Genomic DNA, 21,401 nt, shown 5'->3' on the forward strand with positions numbered 1-21,401 from the left:
GGCACCCTGTGGGTCTTTGCATTGAGAAGTCCCTACAAGTTGCATTGGCGCCCTATGGAAGTCCCTGCAAGTTGCATGGGCACCCTGTGGGACTTTGCCCTGAGAAGTCCCTACAAGTTGCATGGGCACCCTGTGGGTCTTTGCATTGAGAAGTCCTTGCAAGTTGCATGGGTCTTTGCATTGAGAAGTCCCTACAAGTTGCATTGGCACCCTATGGAAGTCCCTGCAAGTTGCATGGGCATCCTATGGGACTTTGCCCTGAGAAGTCCTTGCAAGTTGTATTGGCACCCTATAGAAGTCTCTGCAAGTTGCATGGGCACCCTGTGGGGTTTTGCACTGAGAAGTCCTTGCAAATTGCACAGGCACCCTGTGGGTCTTTGCATTGAGAAGTCCTTGCAAGTTGCATTGGCACCCTATGGAAGTCCCTGCAAGTTGCATGGGCACCCTGTGGGTCTTTGCATTGAGAAGTCCTTGCAAGTTGCATTAGAACCCTATGGAAGTTCTTGCAAGTTGCATGGGTACCCTGTGGGACTTTGCCCTGAGAAGTCCCTGCAAGTTGCATGGGCACCTGTGGGGTTTTGCATTGAGAAATCCCTGCAAGTTTCACCAGTGCTCTATGGACGTCCCTGCAAGTTGCACGGGCATCCTGTGGGGTTTTATTTATTTATTATTATTTATTTATTTATTAGATGCACTTATTGACCGCCATTCTCAGCCCTTACGGGCGACTCATGGCGGTGTACAGTACACATACAAAGACAGTTACAGAGGCCAGTATCAACAACATATGACTATACAACAAATACAAACTACATAAAAATCCGCTTCGTCTCTTAGTAGAATCATAGCCAGTCTCATCTTCCTTGTACCATTCCAGTTCTCATTACCGTAATGTTGTTGCTTAGCACTTAATTAAATGCCCTCTCGAACAGCCAGGTCTTAAGGCTTTTTCGAAAGGACATGAGGGAGGGCGCCTGTCTGATGTGTGCCGGGAGAGTGTTCCACAGCCGGGGGGCCACCACCGAGAAGGCCCTCTCCCTCGTCCCCGCCAGCCGTGCCTGTGATGCAGGCGGGATCGAGAGAAGGGCCTCCCCAGACGATCACAAGGTCCTCGTGGGCTCGTAGGCCAAGATGCGGTCAGAAAGGTATTTTGGGCCGGAACCGTTTAGGGCTTTGTAGGCCAAGACCAGCACCTTGAATTGGGTCCGGTAGCAAATCGGCAGCCAGTGGAGCTGGGACAACAAGGGCGTTGTGTGCTCCCTGCGTCCCGCTCCAGTTAGTAACATGGCTGCCGCATGCTGGACCAGCTGAAGCTTCCGGGCCGTCTTCAAGGGCAGCCCCACGTAGAGAGCGTTGCAGTAATCCAGGCGGGATGTGACAAGAGCGTGTACCACCGTGGCCAAGTCAGACTTCCCAAGATACGGGCGCAGCTGGCGCACGAGCCTAAGCTGTGCAAATGCTCCCCTGGTCACCGCTGAAACCTGGGGGTCCAGGCTCAGCGATGAGTCCAGGGTCACACCCAAGCTGCGAACCTGCACCTTCAAGGGGAGTGCGACCCCGTCCAGCACAGGCTGTAACCCTATATCCCGTTCGGCCTTGCGACTGACCAGGAGTACCTCTGTCTTGTCTGGATTTAGTTTCAGTTTGTTCGCCCTCATCCAGACCGTCACAGTGGCCAAGCACCTGGTTCAGGACCTCGACAGCCTCCTTAGTAGCAGGTGGGAAGGAGTGACAGAGTTGGATGTCATCTGCGTACAGGTGACACCGCACCCCGAAACTCCGGATGATCTCACCCAGTGGCTTCATGTAGATGTTAAACAGCATGGGGGACAGTATGGAACCCTGTGGCACCCCACAAGTCAAAGGTTGTGGTGCGGAACAGGAGTCCCCCAATAACACCTTCTGGGTGCGGCCCTCCAGGAATGACTGGAGCCACTGCAGAGCAATGCCCCCAAGACCCATTTCCGCAAGGCGCCCCAGAAGGATACCGTGGTCGACAGTATCGAAGGCCGCTGAGAGGTCCAGGAGCACCAACAGGGACACACTCCCCCTGTCTAGCTCCCGGCGCAGATCATCCACTAAGGCGACCAAGACCGTCTCGGTACCATGCCCCGGTCTGAAACCAGACTGTGCCGGATCCAGATAATCCGTGTCTCTCAAGAATACCTGGAGTTGTGAGGCCACCACGCTTTCCATGACTTTGCCCAAAAAGGGGAGATTGGAAACAGGCCGAAAGTTGTCCAATTTAGTGGGGTCCAGTGATGGCTTCTTCAACAGCGGCTTTATAATAGCCTGTTTTAGGCTCGCTGGAATCTTGCCTTCCCGAAGGGAGGCATTCACCACCACCGTTACCCACTCAGCCAATCCCCCTCTGGCCTCCCTCAGAAGCCAGGATGGGCAGGGGTCTAGGATGGATGTGGTGGGCCTCATTCCTCCAAGTATCTTGTCCACATCCTCGGGTTTTGCATTGAGAAGTCCTTGCAAATTGCATGGGCACCCTGTGGGTCTTTGCATTGAGAAGCCCTTGCAAGTTGCTTTGGCACCCTATGGAAGTCCCTGCAAGTTGCATGGGTACCCTGTGGGTCTTTGCATTGAGAAGTCCCTACAAGTTGCATTGGCACCCTATGGAACTCTCTGCATGGGCACCCTGTGGGACTTTGTGCTGAGAAGTCCTTGAAAGCTGCATGGGCACCCTGTGGAAGTCCCTGCAATTTGCATGGGCACCCTGTGGGACTTTGTGCTGAGAAGTCCCTGGAAGCTGCACCAGCCCTCGGTTCTTGTCCTGGTGGGCATGGGGAGACCCCCACCCAGCGACTCAGGCCTGCTCCTGGACGGCCAGGCGGGTCTCCTTGCCCTCCTCCTGGGCCATGGGCTTGGCCCCCAGCAGTGTCTCCTGGATGGGAAAAGCAGGGCACTCCTCGTCCATCTCTATTGGATCATCCAGTCGGCGAGGGTCCTGTGGGGGGGGACACAGACTAAGGGTTAGGGTGCGCTTGACCCCGCTTCCAATGGAGGGAGCGATGCTCCGGAATCCTGGGAGTCGGAGTTTGGCCAGAGAAGGCTAGAAGGTGTTCTTGTTGTGATTATTTCATTTATAGTTATCTGTCTCCCACTTTCTCTCTCTGAAGGAGACTCAAGGCAGATAACCATCATCATCATCATCATCATCATCATCATCATTTCTATCCCACCTTTCCCTCCATTGGGACTTAAGGTGGATGATGATGATGATGATGATGATGATGATGATGATGATGATGATTTCTCCTCATAGGGACTTAAGGCAGGCTCACTATCATCATCATCATTACCATCATCATCATCTTTATTTCTATCTTGGCTTTCTCCCCATAGGGATTCAAGGCAGATGATGATGATGATGATGATATTTATTTATACTTCAATTTATCCCAAAATCAATATGATTATTTTCAACTTTATTTCTATCCCACGCTTCTCCCCATAGGGACTCAAAAGCTCATCACCATCATCATCATCATCATCATTTCTATCCCACCTTTCTCCCCATTGGGACTCAAGAATGATGATGATGATGATTATTATTATTATTATCATCTTCATCATCATTATTTCTATCCCACTTTTCTCCCCTTAGGGATTGATGATGATGATGATTATTATTATCATCATCTTCATCATCATTTCTATCCTGCCTTTCTCCCCATTGGGACTCAAGGATGATGATGATGATGATGATGATCATCATCATCATCATCTTTATCATCATCATTTCTATCCCACCTTTCTCTCCATTGGGACTTAAGGTGGGTTATTATTATTATTATTATTATTAACAACTAATTCTAGCCCACCTTACTCCTCATAAGGACTTAAGGCAGGCTCACTATCATCACCGTCATCACCATCGTCATCACCACCACCACCACCATCACTATCATCATCTTTATTTCTATCTTGGCTTTCTCCCCATAGGGACTCAAGGCAGATGATGGTGATGATGATGATGATGATTATCATCATCATCATCATTATTTCTATCCCACTTTTTTCCCCTTAGGGATTCAAGGATTATAATTGTTATTGTTGTTTTTATCATCATTTCTATCCCAGCTTTTTCCCCATTGGGACTCAAGGATGGTTGTTGTCATCATCATCCTCTTTATTTCTATCCCGCCTTTCTCCCCATTGGGACTCAAGGGTGATCATCATCATCATCACCATAATTCCTATCCCACTTTTCTCCCCTTAGGGACTCAATGATTATTGTTGTTGTTGTTGTTGTTGTTGTCATCACCATCACCATCATCTTTATTTCTAGCACACCTTTCTCCCCATAGGAACTCAAGGCAGCTAATCATCATCATCATCATCATCATCATCATCACCATCATCATTTCTATCCCGTCTTTCTCCCCATTGGGACTCAATGATTGTTGTTGTTGTTGTTGTCATCACCATCATAATCACCATCATCACCTTTATTTCTAGCACACCTTTCTCCCCATAGGGACTCAAGGATGATGATGATTATTATTATTATTATTTTTATCACCATCACCACCATCATCATCATCACCATCATCATTTTTATCCCACTTTTCTCCCCTTAGGGACTCAATGATTGTTGTTGTTGCTGTTGTTGTTGTCATTGTCATCACCATCATCATTACCATCACCATCATCACCTTTATTTCTAGCACACCTTTCTCCCCATAGGGACTCAAGGCAGCTCATTGTCGTCATCATCATCTTTATATCTATCCTGCCTTTCTTTCCATAAGGACTCAGGTTGACAAATAATATCATGACACGACCCACTACCATTTAAAAACAAGGAAATTGCTATTTTTAAAAAATAAATATTAAATATATAATTACAAAATACAGTTAAACTTCCATGTAAGAGCTAAGCACCTGACCCAGCTTGCCACCAACAACCTCCCCCTCCTCCTCCTTCAAGACCTGATGGCAAAGGTGTGCCTTGACCTGTTTGCTTCCAGAACAGCCTGCACAGCAGGGACGTGGGTCTTCCCTGCACTGGCCACTAAGGGGGGGGGGGGGATGGACTAGATGGCCTCTTGGGGTCCCGTTCTCATGCCGTGACCTGTAGAGGAAGGTGGGCATCCTCCCACAACTCAATATTAGGTGGTCTGCCCCAAAGGAACACCTACCTGGTTGTGTTGCTGTGGCTGCTGCTGCTGCTTCTGGAGACCTGATGTGGAAGAAGGGAAGGCCTCCATCAATTACAAACATAGAATCCTAGAGTCAAAGAGTTGGAAGAGACCTCCTGGGCCATCCAGTCCCACCCCATTCTGCCAAGAAGCAGGAAAATTGCATTCAAAGCACCCCTGACAGATGGCCATCCAGCCTCTGTTTCAAAGCTTCCAAAGAAGGAGCCTCCACCACACTCCCTCTGGGGCAGAGAGTTCCACTGCTGAACAGCTCTCACAGTCAGGAAGTTCTTCCTTATGTTCAGATGGAATTATCCTTGCTTGTAGTTTGAAGCCATTCTCCCATTGTGTCCTAGTCTCCAGGGCAGCAGAAAGGAAGCTTGCTCCTTCCTCCTCCCTGTGGCTTCCTCTCACATATTTATACATGGCCCTCATCATATCTCCTCTCCGCCTTCTCTTCTTCAGGCTAAACATGCCCAGTTCCCTAAGCCGCTCCTCATAGGGCTTGTTCTCCAGACCCTTGATCATTTTAGTCACCCTCCTCTGGACACATTCCAGCTTAGAGTCAATATCTCTCTTGAATTGTGGTGCCCAGAATTGGACACAATATTCCAGGTAAAGTGGTCTAACCAAGACAGAATAGAGCATGGGGAGCATGACTTCCCTAGATCTAGACACCATGCTCCTCTTGATGCAGGCCAACATCCCATTGGCTTTTTTGGCCCCACATCACATTGTTGGCTCATGTTTAACTTGTTGTCCACGAGGAATCCAAGATCTTTTTCACACGTACTGCTCTTGAGCCGGGCCTCATTGTCCCCCATTCTGTCTCTTTGCATTTCGTTTTTCCTGCCAAAGTGGAGTCTCTTGCATTTGTCCCTGTTGAACTTCATTTTGTTAGTTTTGGCCCATCTGGGCCAAATTGGCCCGAGAGGTGTAGTGTGTCCAAATTTGATGTCAATTTATACAGTGGTGTTTGAGTTATGTTAATCCTACAAATGAACATTAAATTTTTATCTATCATCCATCTATCTATCTATCTATCTATCTATCTATGCAAACATATACATACACATATACACACATATACATACACACACACAACATATATACAGACTAGACCACAGCAACACGTGGCAGGGGACGGCTAGTTTGAAAAATAAAATTGGTTCCTGTTCCGAAAGTGTTATTTCCTATTTAATTGTGTGGTTCTTACTTTCAATGTAGTTGTTATTTTTTTTCCAGGGGGGGACATCCTGCAGCAGCACCACATTTTGCCTTAGTTTTTCCATGAATCTCTCATCAAACCACAACCGATGCAACATAGCTGAGGGTTAGGGTTGGGGACAACCTCTTAACTGACCCAAAAGCCAAGGAAGAGCCAAAGGATAAGACTCTGGAAACAACAAAATGTCCCCAATTTGGGGACAACCCAAGGAACCCTCCCCAAGTCCTCTGGATCTCTAGAAGACTCTCCAATCTGCCTTCCTCCTGGGAAGGAACTCCATCAGGGTGGGATCTGGACCCTTTCCAATGGCGGTTGAGCATTGAGGTTGGGACAGCAGACATGGGGTCGGTCACTGGGTGGCACTGAGAGTGCTGCTCTCGCGCCCGAGGCCAACGCCACCCCTGGCATTCAGTGGCACCCCCTGCACCCCAAACAAGGACTTACCCCTGCCTCGGAGCCAATAGCAGACAGCCAAGAAGCCCCCCAGGAGAAGGAGGCCTGCCACGGGGAGCAATGCCAACAAGTGGGTCCTCTCTGTGTCCTTTTGGGCAGGAGGGGGTAGGGTGTCTGCAGGAAAGAGAGATCATCGGGGTTATTCCTCAAACAAACAATGACCCCCCCCCCCCACTCACTTTGCCTTGGTTCTCCCCTCCTGGTTGAGGTGCTGGGTTTGAGCCTGCCACTTTTGGACTCTCGCTTGCTGGGGTGTTCCAGCGAGGGTCTCTGTAGATCTTAGAAAACTATGTCTAGATTTAAGTCGTTGGCATGCTGGCTGATACCCAAACAGGGGATGAGCTGGAGATGTCTCTGCCTTGGTCCTCTCACTATTGGCTGCTACTTCCCAGCGAAGCTTCTGTGGCGAGAGAATCTGCTGTCTAATTTGGCTGATACCAAATGAGAGACTCTCCCCTGGGCATACAGAAGACTGGGCGACTTGGAAGGCGCTGAACAGACTGCGCTCTGGCACCACGAGATGCAGAGCCAACCTTCAGAAATGGGGCTACAAAGTAGAATCCTCGACATGCGAGTGTGGAGAAGAGCCAACCACTGACCACCTGCTGCAATGCTCCCTGAGCCCTGCCACATGCACAATGGAGGACCTTCTTGCGGCAACACCGGAGGCACTCCAAGTGGCCAGAGACTGGTCAAAGGACATTTAACCAGCTACCAAACTCACAAGTTGTGTATTTTTCTGTTTGTTTGCTTTGTTCTGTTAGACTGGTTGTTCTGACACGACAAATAAATAAATAAATCCCCTCCTGGTTGGGGGTCACTCACCACAGATGACATCTGACACCGCCGTCCCCCTCGCCTTCAGGACAAGGTTCTGGGCTTCGCAGCTGCAGAAAAAAGCGAGATTTAATCTAGTTTGCAAACTGGTAGAGTTCGGCAATAACAATGAAAGACAAGAGGTCTAGGGTGGATGAGCTTTGATCAAAAACAATTTGGAAAGAGATCTGGGGTCTTAGCAGGTGTTGCACCTCAGCTAGGGCTCCCCTTGCTCAAGCACTCACCAGGAAGACAAGCGTAGTAATGAACAGTTTGTTGAAAAAGCACACACAGTAAAAGAGTAAAAAAATCCAAATATGTAAGACAGAAGGAGTCCCAAAAGCCAGAGACAAATCTCCAATGCAAAGGTTAAAGCGTGAACATTGATCCAAGGTACAGGGCACAATCATGAGTTTGAATAATCCAAAGACAAGGAATAAAACATCAACTTGAGTAGTCCAAGAATCAAAGAACAAAACATGAGCTTGAGTCCATGGTAAAATCCCCAAGACTGGAAGCAAAACTTGACCAGGACATGGCTTGAGGTGAGGAACAAGGCAGGAGCTTCTTGCTCTATTTGCGACGTTGCTTGATCTGAGAACTGAAAGCTATTCTTTCCCCAATGAAGGATAGCAATGCATGAAAGCTGCTGGGAATCAGCCTGTGTTTGTGTTCCAAGATCATGCTGCTTCTGATGTGGGAAATGATGAGGGAAATGATGGGGCCGAGGCTGAGTTGCAAGATGGAGACCATTTGGTCAATGGTTTTCAGGCAGACAATGACAGAGAGGCCCCAGTGCAAAGGGCAGATTCTCATGAGAATATCCCTGCTGGGCCTAGCAATGATGGTACACTCCCTCTTTCTGTGAGCTCTCAGGATTTGGGTTTGGAAAACAATCTGACACCTGGGAATTTTAACGAGCAGCCAGAGAGGGAGTTGAAGAATAGGCGGCTGGAGATCAGCCAGGATCGACAGCAAACTCAGTGTTTATGTCACTTTGAATCATAGAATCAAAGAGTTGGAAGAGACCTCGTGGGCCATCCAGCCCAACCCCATTCCGCCAAGAAGCAGGAATATTGCATTCAAATCACCCCTGACAGATGGCCATCCAGCCTCTGTTTCAAAGCTTCCAAAGAAGGAGCCTCCACCACACTCTGGGGCAGAGAGTTCCACTGCTGAATGGCTCTCACAGTCAGGAAGTTCTTCCTCATGTTCAGATGGAATCTCCTCTCTTGTAGTTTGAAGCCATTGTTCCCTTGCGTCCTAGTCTCCAGGGAAGCAGAAAACAAGCTTGCTCCCTCCTCCTCCCTGTGGCTTCCTCTCACAGATTTATTATACATGGCTATCATATCCCCTCTCAGCCTTCTCTTCTTCAGGCTAAACATGCCCAGCTCGTTAAGCCGCTCCTCATACGTCTTGTTCTCCAGACCTTTTATCATTTGAGTCGCTCTCCTCTGGACACATTCCAGCTTGTCAATATCTCCCTTCAATTGTGGTGCCCAGAACTGGACACAATATTCCAGATGTGGTCTAACCAAAACAGAATAGAGGGGTAGCATGACTTCCTTAGATCTAGACACTAGGCTCCTATTGATGCAGGCTTCGTCTGAGAAGGGGCAAGTGTGGGGGAAAGCGAAACCAGTTTCTGGGATTTGGGATATAAGGTTTGCTTCAAGGGAAAACCTGTTAGATCAGGCATCATTTGGAAATCAAGTTCTTGTGCCATGGAAATCCTGTTCAAGGGGTCTTGTTCCTGTGGAGATTTTGAGCCTTTTGGATTGTCTTTGCATCCTGTTGATTCCTGTCTGGATAAACACTGTCTTGGATAGCTTTTGTATCTTGTCTGGACATTGCTTTGTGTTGCTGCATTTTAGTGACTTATTACTTTTTGGAACCTTCTTATTTTTCTTAGAAGCATTTATTTCTCCTGGCTATTTTACTAAGATTCAATAAAAGGAGATTTGTTTCTTCACTCATCATGTGGTGTGTTTTATAGTCAGAGGGCCTTTTCCTGACCTGGAGTGCAACAAAAGCATCCCGTCAGCCTTGAGGAGTCTCCTTCGGCCTCCCTTTCCCATGGTTCCGAACTCAAGAACAGAAAACGGAATGTTGGTGGACAGGAAAAGAGATTGAAAGACGATCTCAAAGCCAACCTTACAAACTCTGGCATAGACACTGAGAACTGGGAAGCCCTGGCACTTGAGCGCTCCAGTTGGAGGTCAGCTGTGATCAGCAGTGCTGCAGAATTCGAAGAGGCACGGATGGAGGGCGAAAGAGAGAAACGTGCTAAGAGGGAGGTGCATCAAGTCAACCCCGAGTGGGACAGCCTTCCACCTGGAAACCGATGCCCTCACTGTGGGAGATGATGCAGATCAAGAATAGGGTTCCACAGTCACCTATGGACCCACCCTGGAAGACTATCCTACTCAGACAACGAGGGATCACCTAAGTAAGTAAATGTTCCCGTTCCCCTCCGGCCAGGTCAGGGGGGCTCCAAATGCAGCGAGAGAAGGGGGAGAGTCTCCTGCCCCCCCCCCCCGGTCAATCAATGCTTGAGCCTGACCTTGTCCACACTGACCACTGACCCTTCCTACCTGCTCCAGGGCTGGCAGGGATCCGTGGCCGAAGAGACGTTGGAGAAGAAGCCATCTGGGCAGTCGGTGCAGACCGTGTCTCGCTCGTGGGTCGCTGGGTCAAAGGAGAGGTCGTGTTAAAGATCAGGATGGGGAAGCAGGAAGGGTCAGCTGCGACCCTCCCTCCAGGTGTTTTGGACTCCAACTCCCAGAATTCCTAACAGCCGGCAGGCTGTTAGGAATTGTGGGAGTTGAAGTCCAAAACATCTGGAGGGCTCAAGTTGGCCATGTCATGGTTATTGTTGCTTTGGAAAAGAAAATCCTGGGTGTGCATCTATGCTGGAGAATGAACCCAGTTGAATTGCCCTGGCTCAAGGCTGATGCCTCTCCAAACTACAAATCCCAGGATCCTATAGCATTCATGATGAGCCAAAACAGCAAAGGAAGCTGCTTCAGGAACTGCGTCTGGAGCTCCTCTTTGAGGGACATTCATCTCCAACTTAACGTCCATATCTCAATGCTATGGGATCCTGGGATTTGTAGATTGGAGAGGCATCAGCCTTGAGCCAGGGCAGTTAACGTGGATTCGTTGTCCACCATTGATGCGCACCCACTGCTGAAAGCAAAAAGTAATGGGCTAAATGACATAGAGTGCACTTTTTGCTGCTCTGCATTAACACTCACCAATACTTTATTTTTGGATTATTATTATTATTATTATTATTATTATTATTATTATTATTTGTATTCTGCCCTATCTCGCTGAGAAGTTTCCAGCATACACAAACACAAAGGCAAACATGCCTAGAAACAACAAAACAGAGATAAAGGTAAAGGCTTCCCCTTCATTTCCTGTTCTGGGGGTGCTGGTCATCTCCATTTCTAAGCCGAAGAGCTGGCGTTGTCCCTAGACACCTCCTAGGTCACGTGCCCGGCATGACTGCATGGAACATCTTTTTGTCTTTTCCTGCCAAGTTCATGTACTCAAATTTGCATGTTTTCAAACTGCTAGGTTGGCAGGAGCTGGGGCTAACAGCAGGAGCTCACCCCGTCCCGCAGATTTGAACCACCAACCTTCTGGTCAGCAAGTTCAGCAGCTCAGCAGTTTAACCAGCTGCACCACCGCGACCCCTTTAGGCACACATTGGGTTCGATGGCACATTAGGTAAAGGTAGAGGTTTCCCCTTGACATTAAGTCCAGTCGTGTCCGACTCTGGTGCTCATCTCCATTTGTAAGTTAAAGAGCCGACATTGTCCATAGACACCTCCAAAGTCATGTAACCAGCATGACTACATGGAGCGACTTTTTGCGTTTTCCTGTTGAGGCAGTACCTATTGATCTACTCACATTTGCATGCTTTCGAACTGCTAGGTTGGCAGGAGCTGGGGCTAACAACAGGAGCTCACCCCGTCCCACAGATTTGAACCTCCAACTTTCTGGTCAACAAGTTCAGCAGCTCAGCAATTTGACCTGCTGCACCATCGTAGCCCCTTAAGGCACACATTAGATTAGGTAAAGTCTTCTCCTTGACATTAACCTTAGTTATGTCCAACTCTGGGACTCTGGTTCTCATCTTCATTTCTAAGCTGAAGAGCTGGTGTTGTCCATGCTAGTATGACTGCATGGAATGCCATTACCTTCCTGCCGGAGCAGTACCTATTGATCTACTCTTATTTGCATGCTTTTGAACTGCTAGGTTGGCAGGAGCTGGGACTAAGCATTATCTATTGATTTACTCACATTTGCATGCTTTCGAACTGCTAGGTGGGCAGGAGCTGGGACTAAGCGTTACCTATTGATCTACTCACATTTGCATGCTTTCGAACTGCTAGGTTGGCAGGAGCTGGGAGTAAGCGTTACCTATTGATCTACTCACATTTGCATGCTTTCGAACTGCTAGGTTGGCAGGAGCTGGGGCTAACAGCAGGAGCTCACCCCATCCCATGGATATGAACCAACAAAGTTTAGCAGATCAGTGGTTTAACCAGCTGTGCCACCAAGGGCTCCTAGACTCCTAGGCATGTTATGACTTGAGTAAATACGGCCGACAGCTCCTCTGATTGACAGCTTGTCCTGGCCCCATCTGCGCATGCCTGCCATGACCCCATGGAAAGCTATGGGGCTGTGCTGGGTCTTCCTATTGGCTCACCTTGCTGCTGGACCCCCTGCCCGGGCCCACAGTCCTTGTCGTATTGGCAGGTGTGGCACTCGTGGCTGGAGCAGTGGGTGCCCCTCCGGCATCGGCACTCGGTGTCCGTTTTGGCCGTCCCGGGCACATGCACCTCCAGGCCCGCATCTGGAACGGGGAGAGACATGGGTAAGGGTGGGGGGGGTGCGCAGGCCATTGGGGAGGGCGGGAGAGGAAGGGGGGGAATAGGGGGCACCCCTTACTCTGGCTGCACTGCTTATGTGGGGTGCACTCCTGCTCCTGCGTCCATCCAGACTGGAAGCGATCCTCCTCGCAAGGAGCGCAGACCGTGTCGCCCGAGGAGTCGCCCGGGCACGCCACTGCCACCCTCTGGCCTGCAAGAGAAAGAGAGAGGGTCAGGCACAGGTGAGGGTCTTGATTGAGAGGTGAACGGGCAAGGAGTGGGCGCAAAAAGGATCTAAGAGTCCAGGAAAATGCAAGCTGAATATGAGCCAAGAGCGTGATACGGCAGCTAAAAATGCCAATACGATCTTAGGCTGCACCAAGTACAGTGTCTCAAATGAGGGAGGTCTTTTAACTCACTTGGCGAGAAGTGAGGCACAAGCTGCACATCGCAAGTGCTGAACCTGACTCAGCACATAGAAGATGGCTTTGAAAGGCAGCAGATCACAGGAGCTGTCTTCATAGACCTGTCAGCGGCTTATGAGACTGTGAACCACCACCGCCTCCTCCTGAGAAAAATGTATAGTATCACAAAGGACGACCACCTCACCCGCCTCATAGGAAACCTACTACAAAACAGGAGCTTTTTTGTTGAGTTCCAGGGCCAGAGAAGCAGATGGCGGAAACAGAAGAATGGCCTGCCTAAGGGGAGCGTGCTTGCTCCATCCATGTTCAACATCTACACAAATGACCAGCCACTGCCAGAAGGGACAGAGAGCTTCATCTATGCTGATGATCGTGCCATCACCGCTCAAGCAGGGAGCTTTGAGATGGTTGAACAGAAGCTCTCCAATGCTCTAGGCGCTCTTACTGCCCATTACAGGGAAAACCAGCTGATCCCTAATCATATATCATATATATAATATCACAAAGAACTACCATCTCACCAGCCTCATAGGAAACCCGCTACAAAACAGGAGCTTTTTTGTTGAGTTCCAGGGCCAGAGAAGCAGATGGCGGAAGCAGAAGAACGGCCTGCCTCCGGGAAGCGTGCTTGCTCCATCCATGGTCAACATCTACACAAATGACCAGCCACTGCCAGAAGGGACAGAGAGCTTCATCTATGCTGATGATCGTGCCATCACCGCTCAAGCAGGGAGCTTTGAGATGGTTGAACAGAAGCTCTCTGAAGCTCTAGGTGCCCTTACCGCCTATTACAGGGAAAACCAGCTGATCCCTAATCCATCTAAAACACAGACATGTGCCTTTCATCTCGAGAACAGACAAGCATCCCGAGCTCTGAGGATTATTACCTGGGAAGGAAGGAATCCCACTGGAGCATTGCAGCGCACCCAAATACCTGGGAAGAGTCACCCTGGACCGTGCTCTGACCTACAAGAAGCACTGCCTGAACATCAAGCAAAAAGTGGGTGCTAGAAACAATATCATACGAAAGCTGACTGGCACAACCTGGGGATCACAACAAGACACAGTGAAGGCATCTGCCCTTGCGCTATGCTACTCTGCTGCTGAGTACGCATGCCCAGTGTGGAACACATCTGACCACACTAAAACAGTGGATGTGGCTCTTAATGAGACATGGCGCATTATCATGGGGTGTCTGCGTCCTACACCACTGGAGAAATTACACTGCTTAGCCGGTATTGCACCACCTGACATCCGCCGGGAAGTAGCAGCCAATAGTGAAAGGACCAAGGCAGTGACATCTCCAGCTCATCCCCTGTTTGGGCATCAGCCAGCACGTCAACGACTTAAATCAAGAAATTGTTTTCTAAGATCTACAGAAACACTCGCTGGAACGCTTCAGCAAGCGAGAGTCCAAAAGTGGCAGGCTCACACCCAGCACCTCAATCAATGGCTGATATGATAATAATAATAATTATTTATTTATTTATTTATTTATTTCTCGTGTCGAGGCAGCCAGTCAATTATATTACATTTCTAACAGAACAAAGCAAACAAGCAAACAGAGAAAATACAAAATTTGTGAGTATGAGAGTTGATTAAATGTCCTTTGACCTGGCCACTTGGGAGTGCCTCTGGTGTTGCTGCAAGAAGGCCCTCCATTGTGCATGTGGCAGGGCTCAGGGTGCATGGCAGCAGGTGGTTTGCTCCTCTCCGCACTCGCATGTTGTGGACTCCACTTTGTGGCCCCATTTCTTGAGGTTGGCTCTGCATCTCGTGGGGCCAGAGCGAAGTCTGTTCAGCGCCTTCCAAGTCGCCCCGTCTTCTGTGTGCCCAGGGGGGACTCTCTCATTGGGTATCAGCCACTGATTGAGGCTCTGGGTTTGAGCCTGCCACTTTTGGACTCTCGCTTGCTGAGGTGTTCCAGCGAGTGTCTCTGTATATCTTAGAAAACTATGTCTGGATTTAAGTCGTTGACATGCCCAAACAGGGGATGATCTGGAGATGTCTCTGCCTTGGTCCTTTCACTATTGGCTGCTCCTTCCCGGCGGATGTCAGGTGTTGCAATACCGGCTAGACAGTGTAATTTTTCCAGTGGTGTAGGGCACAGACACCCTGTGATAATGCGGTATGTCTCATTAAGAGCCACATCCACTGTTTGAGCGTGGTGAGATGTGTTCCACACTGGGCATGCATACTCAGCAGCAGAGTAGCATAGCGCAAGGGCAGATGTCTTCACTGTGTCTGGTTGTGATCCCCAGGTTGTGCCAGTCAGCTTTTGTATGATATTGTTTCTAGCACCCACTTTTTGCTTGATATTCAGGCAGTGCTTCTTGTAGGTCAGGGCATGGTCCAGAGTGACTCCCAGGTATGTGGGTGCACTGCAATGCTCCAGTAGGATTCCTTCCCGGGTAATCCTCAGAGCTCGGGATGCTTGTCTGTTCTTAAGGTGAAAAACACATGTCTGTGTTTTTGATGGATTAGGGATCAGCTGGTTTTCCCTGTAATGGGCAGGAAGAGCACCTAGAGCTTCGGAGAGCTTCTGTTCAACCATCTCAAAGCTCCCTGCTTGAGTGGTGATGGCACGATCATCAGCATAGATGAATCTCTCTGTCCCTTCTGGCAGTGGCTGGTCATTTGTGTAAATGTTGAACACGGATGGAGCGAGCACGCTCCCCTGAGGCAGGCCGTTCTTCTGTTTCCACCATCTGTTTCTCTGGCCCTGGGACTCAACAAAAAAGCTCCTGTTCGGTAGCTGATTTCCTTGAGTGATGATGGCACGATCATCAGCATAGATGAAGCTCTCTGTCCCTTCTGGCAGTGGCTGGTCATTTGTGTAGATATTGAACATGGATGGAGCGAGGATGCTCCCCTGAGGCAGGCCGTTCTCCTGTTTCCGCCATCTGCTTCTCTGGCCCTGGAACTCAACAAAAAAGCTCCTGTTCGGTAGCTGATTTCCTTGAGTGGTGATGGCACGATCATCAGCCTAGATGAAACTTTCTGTCCCTTCTGGCAGTGGCTGGTCATTTGTGTAGATGTTGAACGTGGATGGAGCAAGCACGCTCCCCTGAGGCAGGCCGTTCTTCTGTTTCCGCCATCTGCTTCCCTGGCCCTGGAACTCAACAAAAAAGCTCCTGTTTTGTACAAATACAAATAAATAAATAAATGTATCTGCAAACTTTTTTGGGGGGGGGAGGGGATGGCACCAAGATTGGGGGTCTGGACTGACCAGGGAAGGGGACGGACCACGCACGCATGTCCTACCTGGGGGGCACTTTCTGCAGCACTGGTCGCCTTGCTTGTATTCCACAGCACTGCAGTTGGGGCCCCGATCCAGCGCCAGGCTCTGAGCAGAAGAGAGAGAGAGAGAAAGAAGGCTTAGCAAGCGAGACTTTTGGGTGTCCCTGCCGCACCGTCTCACTCGCCACCCCAAAAGAAACCACATTGCACCCCCTCCTCCTCCTCCTCGCTGCAGCTTTATTTGTTTGTCGTGTCAGAACAACCAGTGAAATTATATTACATTTCTAACAGAAACAAAGAAAACAAGCAAGTTACAAAATGTGTGAGTTTGGTAGTTGATTAAATGTCCTTTGACCAGTAGCTGGCCACTTGGAGTGCTTCTGGTGTTGCCGCAAGAAGGTCCTCCCTTGTGCATCATGTGGCAGGGCTCAGGTTGCATTGCAGCAGGTGGTCAGTGGTTTGCTCTTCTCCACACTCGCATGTCGAGGATTCCACTTTGTAGCCCCATTTCTGAAGATTGGCTCTGCATCTCGTGGTGCCAGAGCGCAGTCTGTTCAGCGCCTTCCAAGTCGCCCCGTTTTCTGTGTGCCCAGGAGGGAGTTTCTCATTTGGTATCAGCCATTGGTTGAGGTTCTGGGTTTGAGCCTGCCACTTTTGGACTCTCGCTTGCTGAGGTGTTCCAGCGAGTGTCTCTGTAGATCTCAGAAAACTATTTCTAGATTTAAGTCGTTGATGTGCTGGCTGATACCCAAACAGGGGATGAGCTGGAGATGTCACTGGCTTGGTCCTTTCACTATTGGCTGCTACTTCCCGGCGGATGTCAGGTGGTGCAATACCAGCTAGGCAGTATAATTTTTCCAGTGGTGTAGGGCGCAGACACCCCGTGATAATGCGGCATGTCTCATGAAGAGCCACATCCACTGTTTGAGTGTGGTGAGATGTGTTCCACACTGGGCATACATACTCAGCAGCAGAGTAGCACAGCACAAGGGCAGATGTCTTCACTGTATCTGGTTGTGATCCCCAGGTTGTGCCAGTCAGCTTTCGTATGATATTGTTTCTAGCACCCACTCCTCCTCCTCCTCCTCCTGGCTGCAGCTGTGCTTCGGCTTCCCGTCTTGCGGTTTAATGGGTGAGGTGATAAACGGCGCCTATCTGCCGCCATCTGCCCCATTGCCACCGCGCTGGCTGCATCCGGCCTCCTTCCGGCCATAAAGAAGATAAATAGGCCGAGGAAGACAAGAGAGGCCTCTGAAGGCAAAGCAATGCCAGACATTCCTGGAATGGGATGGGAAGGCAGCCGGGAAGAAGGAGGAAACCCCAAAGGAGACCAAAGCAGAGCCAACACTTGCAGACACCCCGAGCATTCCTTCCCGCGTCTACTGTTATGAATCGCAATGGACCACATTTGGAACAAATACTCAATACACCCCAATTTGAATACTGGTGGAGTTGGGGGAAGGGTTAATTTTGTCATTTCGGAGTTGTAGTTGCTGGGATTTATAGTTCACCTCCAATCCAAGAGCATTCTGAACTCCACCAATGATGGAATTGAACCAAACTTCCCACACAGAACTCCCATGACCAGCAGGAAAAACTGGAAGGGTTTGGTGGGCATTGACCTTGAGTTTGGGAGTTGCAGTTCACCTACATCCAGAGACCCCTGTGATTTTGTCATTTGGGAGTTGTAGTTGCTGTGATTTATAGTTCACCTCCAATCTAAGAGCATTCTGAACACCACCAACGATGGAATTGAACCAAGCAGAAAATACTGGAAGAGTTTCATAGGCATTGACCTTGAGTTTGGGAGTTGTAGTTCACTTGCATCCAGAGACACCTGTGTTTTCGTCGTTTGGGATTTGTAGTTGCTGGGGTTTCACCTACCATCAGAGAGCCTTTCAAATTCCACCAATGATGGAATTGGAGTTGTAGTTCACCTACATCCAGAGAGCACATAATGATGGATCTGGACCACACTTGGCCAGATATTCAATATGCCCAAATGTGAACACTGGTGGAGTTTGTGGGAAATAGACCTTGACATTTGGGAGTTGCAGTTGCTGGGATTTATAGTTCACCTCCAATCCAAGAGCATTCTGAACACCACCAATGATGGAATTGAACCAAACTTGGCACACAGTTCTCCCATGGCCAACAGAAAATACTGGAAGGGTTTGGTGGGCAGTGACCTTGAGTTTTGGAGTTGTAGTTCACCTACATCCAGAGAGCACATAAAGATGGATCTGGACCAAACTTGGCCAGATACTCAATATGCCCAAATGTGAACACTGGTGGAGTTTGTGGAAATAGACCTTGACATTTGGGAGTTGCAGTTGCTGGGATTTATAGTTCACCTACAATCCAATAGCATTCTGAACTCCACTAATGATGAAATTGAACCAAACTTCCCACACAGAACTCCCATGACCAGCAGAAAATACTGGAAGGGTTTGGTGGGCACTGACCTTGAGTTCTGGAGTTGTAGTTCACCTACATCCAGAGACACCTGTGATTTTGTCATTTGGGAGTTGTAGTTGCTGGGATTTCACCTACCATCAGAGAGCCTTCCAAACTCCACCAATGATGGAATTGAACAAACTTGGCATACAAAACTCCCACGACCAACAGAAAATACTGGAAGGGTTTGGTGGGCATTGACCTTGCGTTTTGGAGTTGTAGCTCACCAACCTTCCTTCTCTAACTTTCCTTCCTTCCCCCTTTTTCTTTCCCTCCCTCTTTCTCCCCTTTCTTCCTTCTCTATCTCTTTCATTCCTTCCTTCTGTCTTTGTTTCCATGCTTCCTTCTCCCTTTCTTTCTTTCTTTCTTTCCCTCCCTCTTTCTTTTCTTTCTTTCCTTTTTTCTCCCCTTCCCTCCCTCTTTCTTCCCTTTTTTCTGTATTGTCATTTAGCTTTTTGTCATTTAGCTTTTTGGGGCTTTTTAAGTCCCTTCTGCTGTGTTTTTCAGTGTTTTTATGAGTGAAGGACAGACATTGGGTTGTTAGGTGTCTTGTGTCCAGATTTGGTGTCAATTCCCCCAATTGACCCAAAGGCCAAAAAAAAGCCCAAAGGGAAAATACTCTGGAAACCACAGAACCTAATTTGGAGGCAGGGACAAAATAAGGACCCACCACTACATCTTCTGGGTCTCTAGCCACAACAGCAACAATGAGATCGAACCCAGAACTCCCTGCTTTCAAGCCAATCTGACCTGCAGCAGGGAGTTCCTCAGTTCTCCATTGCCCGCTTGGGCCAGCTTCACAGCAGCAGCTTCAAACAAGAATCTCTCAGCTTGCTTCACTTTCTTCCCCTCTCCTAACATTGTAGCAAATCTCCCCAATAAAGTGTCAATTAATTGTAACTTTTTTCCTCTCTATAGTGTTACTTTGTGTCTTTTTATTGCCTCTAACCTCTCTCTGGATGAACCTTTCCTCTCCCAGGAAAGATGGCTGCTGGCCCACCCGGAACACAATCTTTGTGTCCTGGGGAGGCCGAAACTGCGCTCCTTAAAACCGTGGATACGGAAACCCATCGGGTCCCCGTATCCGCGAGTTAACGGATCGTTTCCAAATTGGTGTCATTCTACTCCTGGGAGAATTCTAAGACTAATGGTTATCTCTGTATCCCTAAATTCTTGCTCGATATCACCAACAAGAGGGATTCTGGGGCCTAATGTGGCTTTGCCCTTCTCTCCACATGCTCATGGATTACAATAGTCTTAAACTCTTTTTCCAGGTGTTAAGAGTCTGGGCTTAACAGTTATTAATAGGCTTTTAGAGTGTTTAAATTATTCCTATTCTTCAACGGTGTTTAAGAGGATTGTACGCGGGCAGTGCTGGGAGCCTTGGGGGGGGGGGCATCAATATTTGATAAACACAGTATTTGATTAATATGATAAGGAATCCAGGAACCACGCGCCTCGTAGACCGTGTTGACTTTGAGAGAGAGAAACTGAGAGGCTGCAAGTCCACTTGGCCAAAGAGGTGGGTCAGACCCTTAGTGCCCTTTGCCCCTTAGGGCAATGCCCATTCGTTCTATAGGGATTTCTCAGGCAAGCAAGACCTACTAGGCTTGGGGAAGGGTCTCCTTTTTGAACTGCCACTCTCACAATCCCTGGCTGGGGAATTCTGGGGGGAATTAATAGCTGCTTTGAGTCTCTTGCAGGAGAGATAAGGCGAATAATAATAATGGGTTGTTGTAGGTTTTTCCGCGCTATATGGCCATGTTCTGGAGGCAGTTTTTCTCCTGACGTTTCGCCTGCATCTATGGCAAGCATCCTCAGAGGTAATTAGGTCTGTTGGAACTAGGAAAAACTAGGTTTATATATCTGTGGAATGACCAGGGTGTGACAAAGGACTTCTGTCTGATGGGCTAGGTGTGAATGTTTCAGCTGATCACCTTGATTTGCATTCAATGGCTTGGTAGTGCCTGGGGGGAATCTTTTGTTGAGGGTGATTTCATGTGCCTGTTTGTTTCCCCTCTGTTGTTTTTCTGCTGTAATTTTGGAGTTTTTTAATACTGGTAGCCAGATTTTGTTCATTTTCATGGTTTCTTCCTTTCTGTTGAAATTGTCCACCTGCTTCTTGTGGATTTCAGTTGCTTCTCTGTGTAGTCTGACATGGTGGTTGTGAGAGAGGTCCAGCATTTCTGTGTTCTCAAATAATACGCTGTGTCCAGGTTGGTTCAACAGGTGCTCTGCTATGGCTGATTTCTCTGGTTGGAGTAGTCTGCAGTGCCTTCCATGTTCCTTGATGCGTGTCTGGGCAATGCTGCTGCGTGTGGTGGTCCCTCTGGAGACTTCTTGTCCACAGCTGCATGGTATACAATGGTAGACTCCTGCAGAGGTGAGAGGGTCCCTCTTGTCCTTTGCTGAACGGAGCATTGGTTGGATTTTCTTGGTGGGTCTGTAGGTGGTTTGTATGTTGTGTTTCCTCATCAGTTTCCCTCTGCGGTCAGTGGTTCCCTTGATGTCTGGCAAGAACACTTTCCCTCTGGGTGGATCTTCATCTTTACGCTCGTGGTTTGTTCTTGGTCTTGCAGCTCTTCTGATGTCTGAAAGATTCCCCCCAGGCGCTACCAAGCCATTGAATGCAAATCAAGGTGATCAGCTGAAACATCCACACCTAGCCCCATCAGACAGAAGTCCTTTGTCCCACCCTGGTCATTCCACAGATATATAAACCTAGTTTTTCCTAGTTCCAACA

The 21,401-nt window shown here is 48.7% G+C and overlaps 1 protein-coding gene across 1 annotated transcript in view; it reads right to left on the bottom strand.

Moving 5' to 3' along the window:
• Positions 1–1,819: 1,819 nt before the first annotated feature.
• CD40 (CD40 molecule) overlaps positions 1,820–21,401 on the bottom strand; it is a 33,636-nt gene continuing 14,054 nt past the window's right edge. The window contains exons 2-9 of the mRNA XM_067468328.1: positions 16,226–16,307; positions 12,616–12,747; positions 12,374–12,520; positions 10,245–10,338; positions 7,660–7,721; positions 6,826–6,948; positions 5,154–5,194; positions 1,820–2,956 (exon numbers count right to left, since the gene is read on the bottom strand). Of these exons, the coding sequence (XP_067324429.1) occupies positions 2,816–2,956; positions 5,154–5,194; positions 6,826–6,948; positions 7,660–7,721; positions 10,245–10,338; positions 12,374–12,520; positions 12,616–12,747; positions 16,226–16,307 (822 nt within the window). The 3' untranslated portion in view covers positions 1,820–2,815. The remainder of the gene's footprint in view (positions 2,957–5,153; positions 5,195–6,825; positions 6,949–7,659; positions 7,722–10,244; positions 10,339–12,373; positions 12,521–12,615; positions 12,748–16,225; positions 16,308–21,401) is intronic.

The sequence above is a fragment of the Anolis sagrei genome, chromosome 4 (genome assembly GCF_037176765.1).
Source record: "Anolis sagrei isolate rAnoSag1 chromosome 4, rAnoSag1.mat, whole genome shotgun sequence".
Taxonomy (NCBI): Eukaryota; Metazoa; Chordata; class Lepidosauria; order Squamata; family Dactyloidae; genus Anolis; species Anolis sagrei.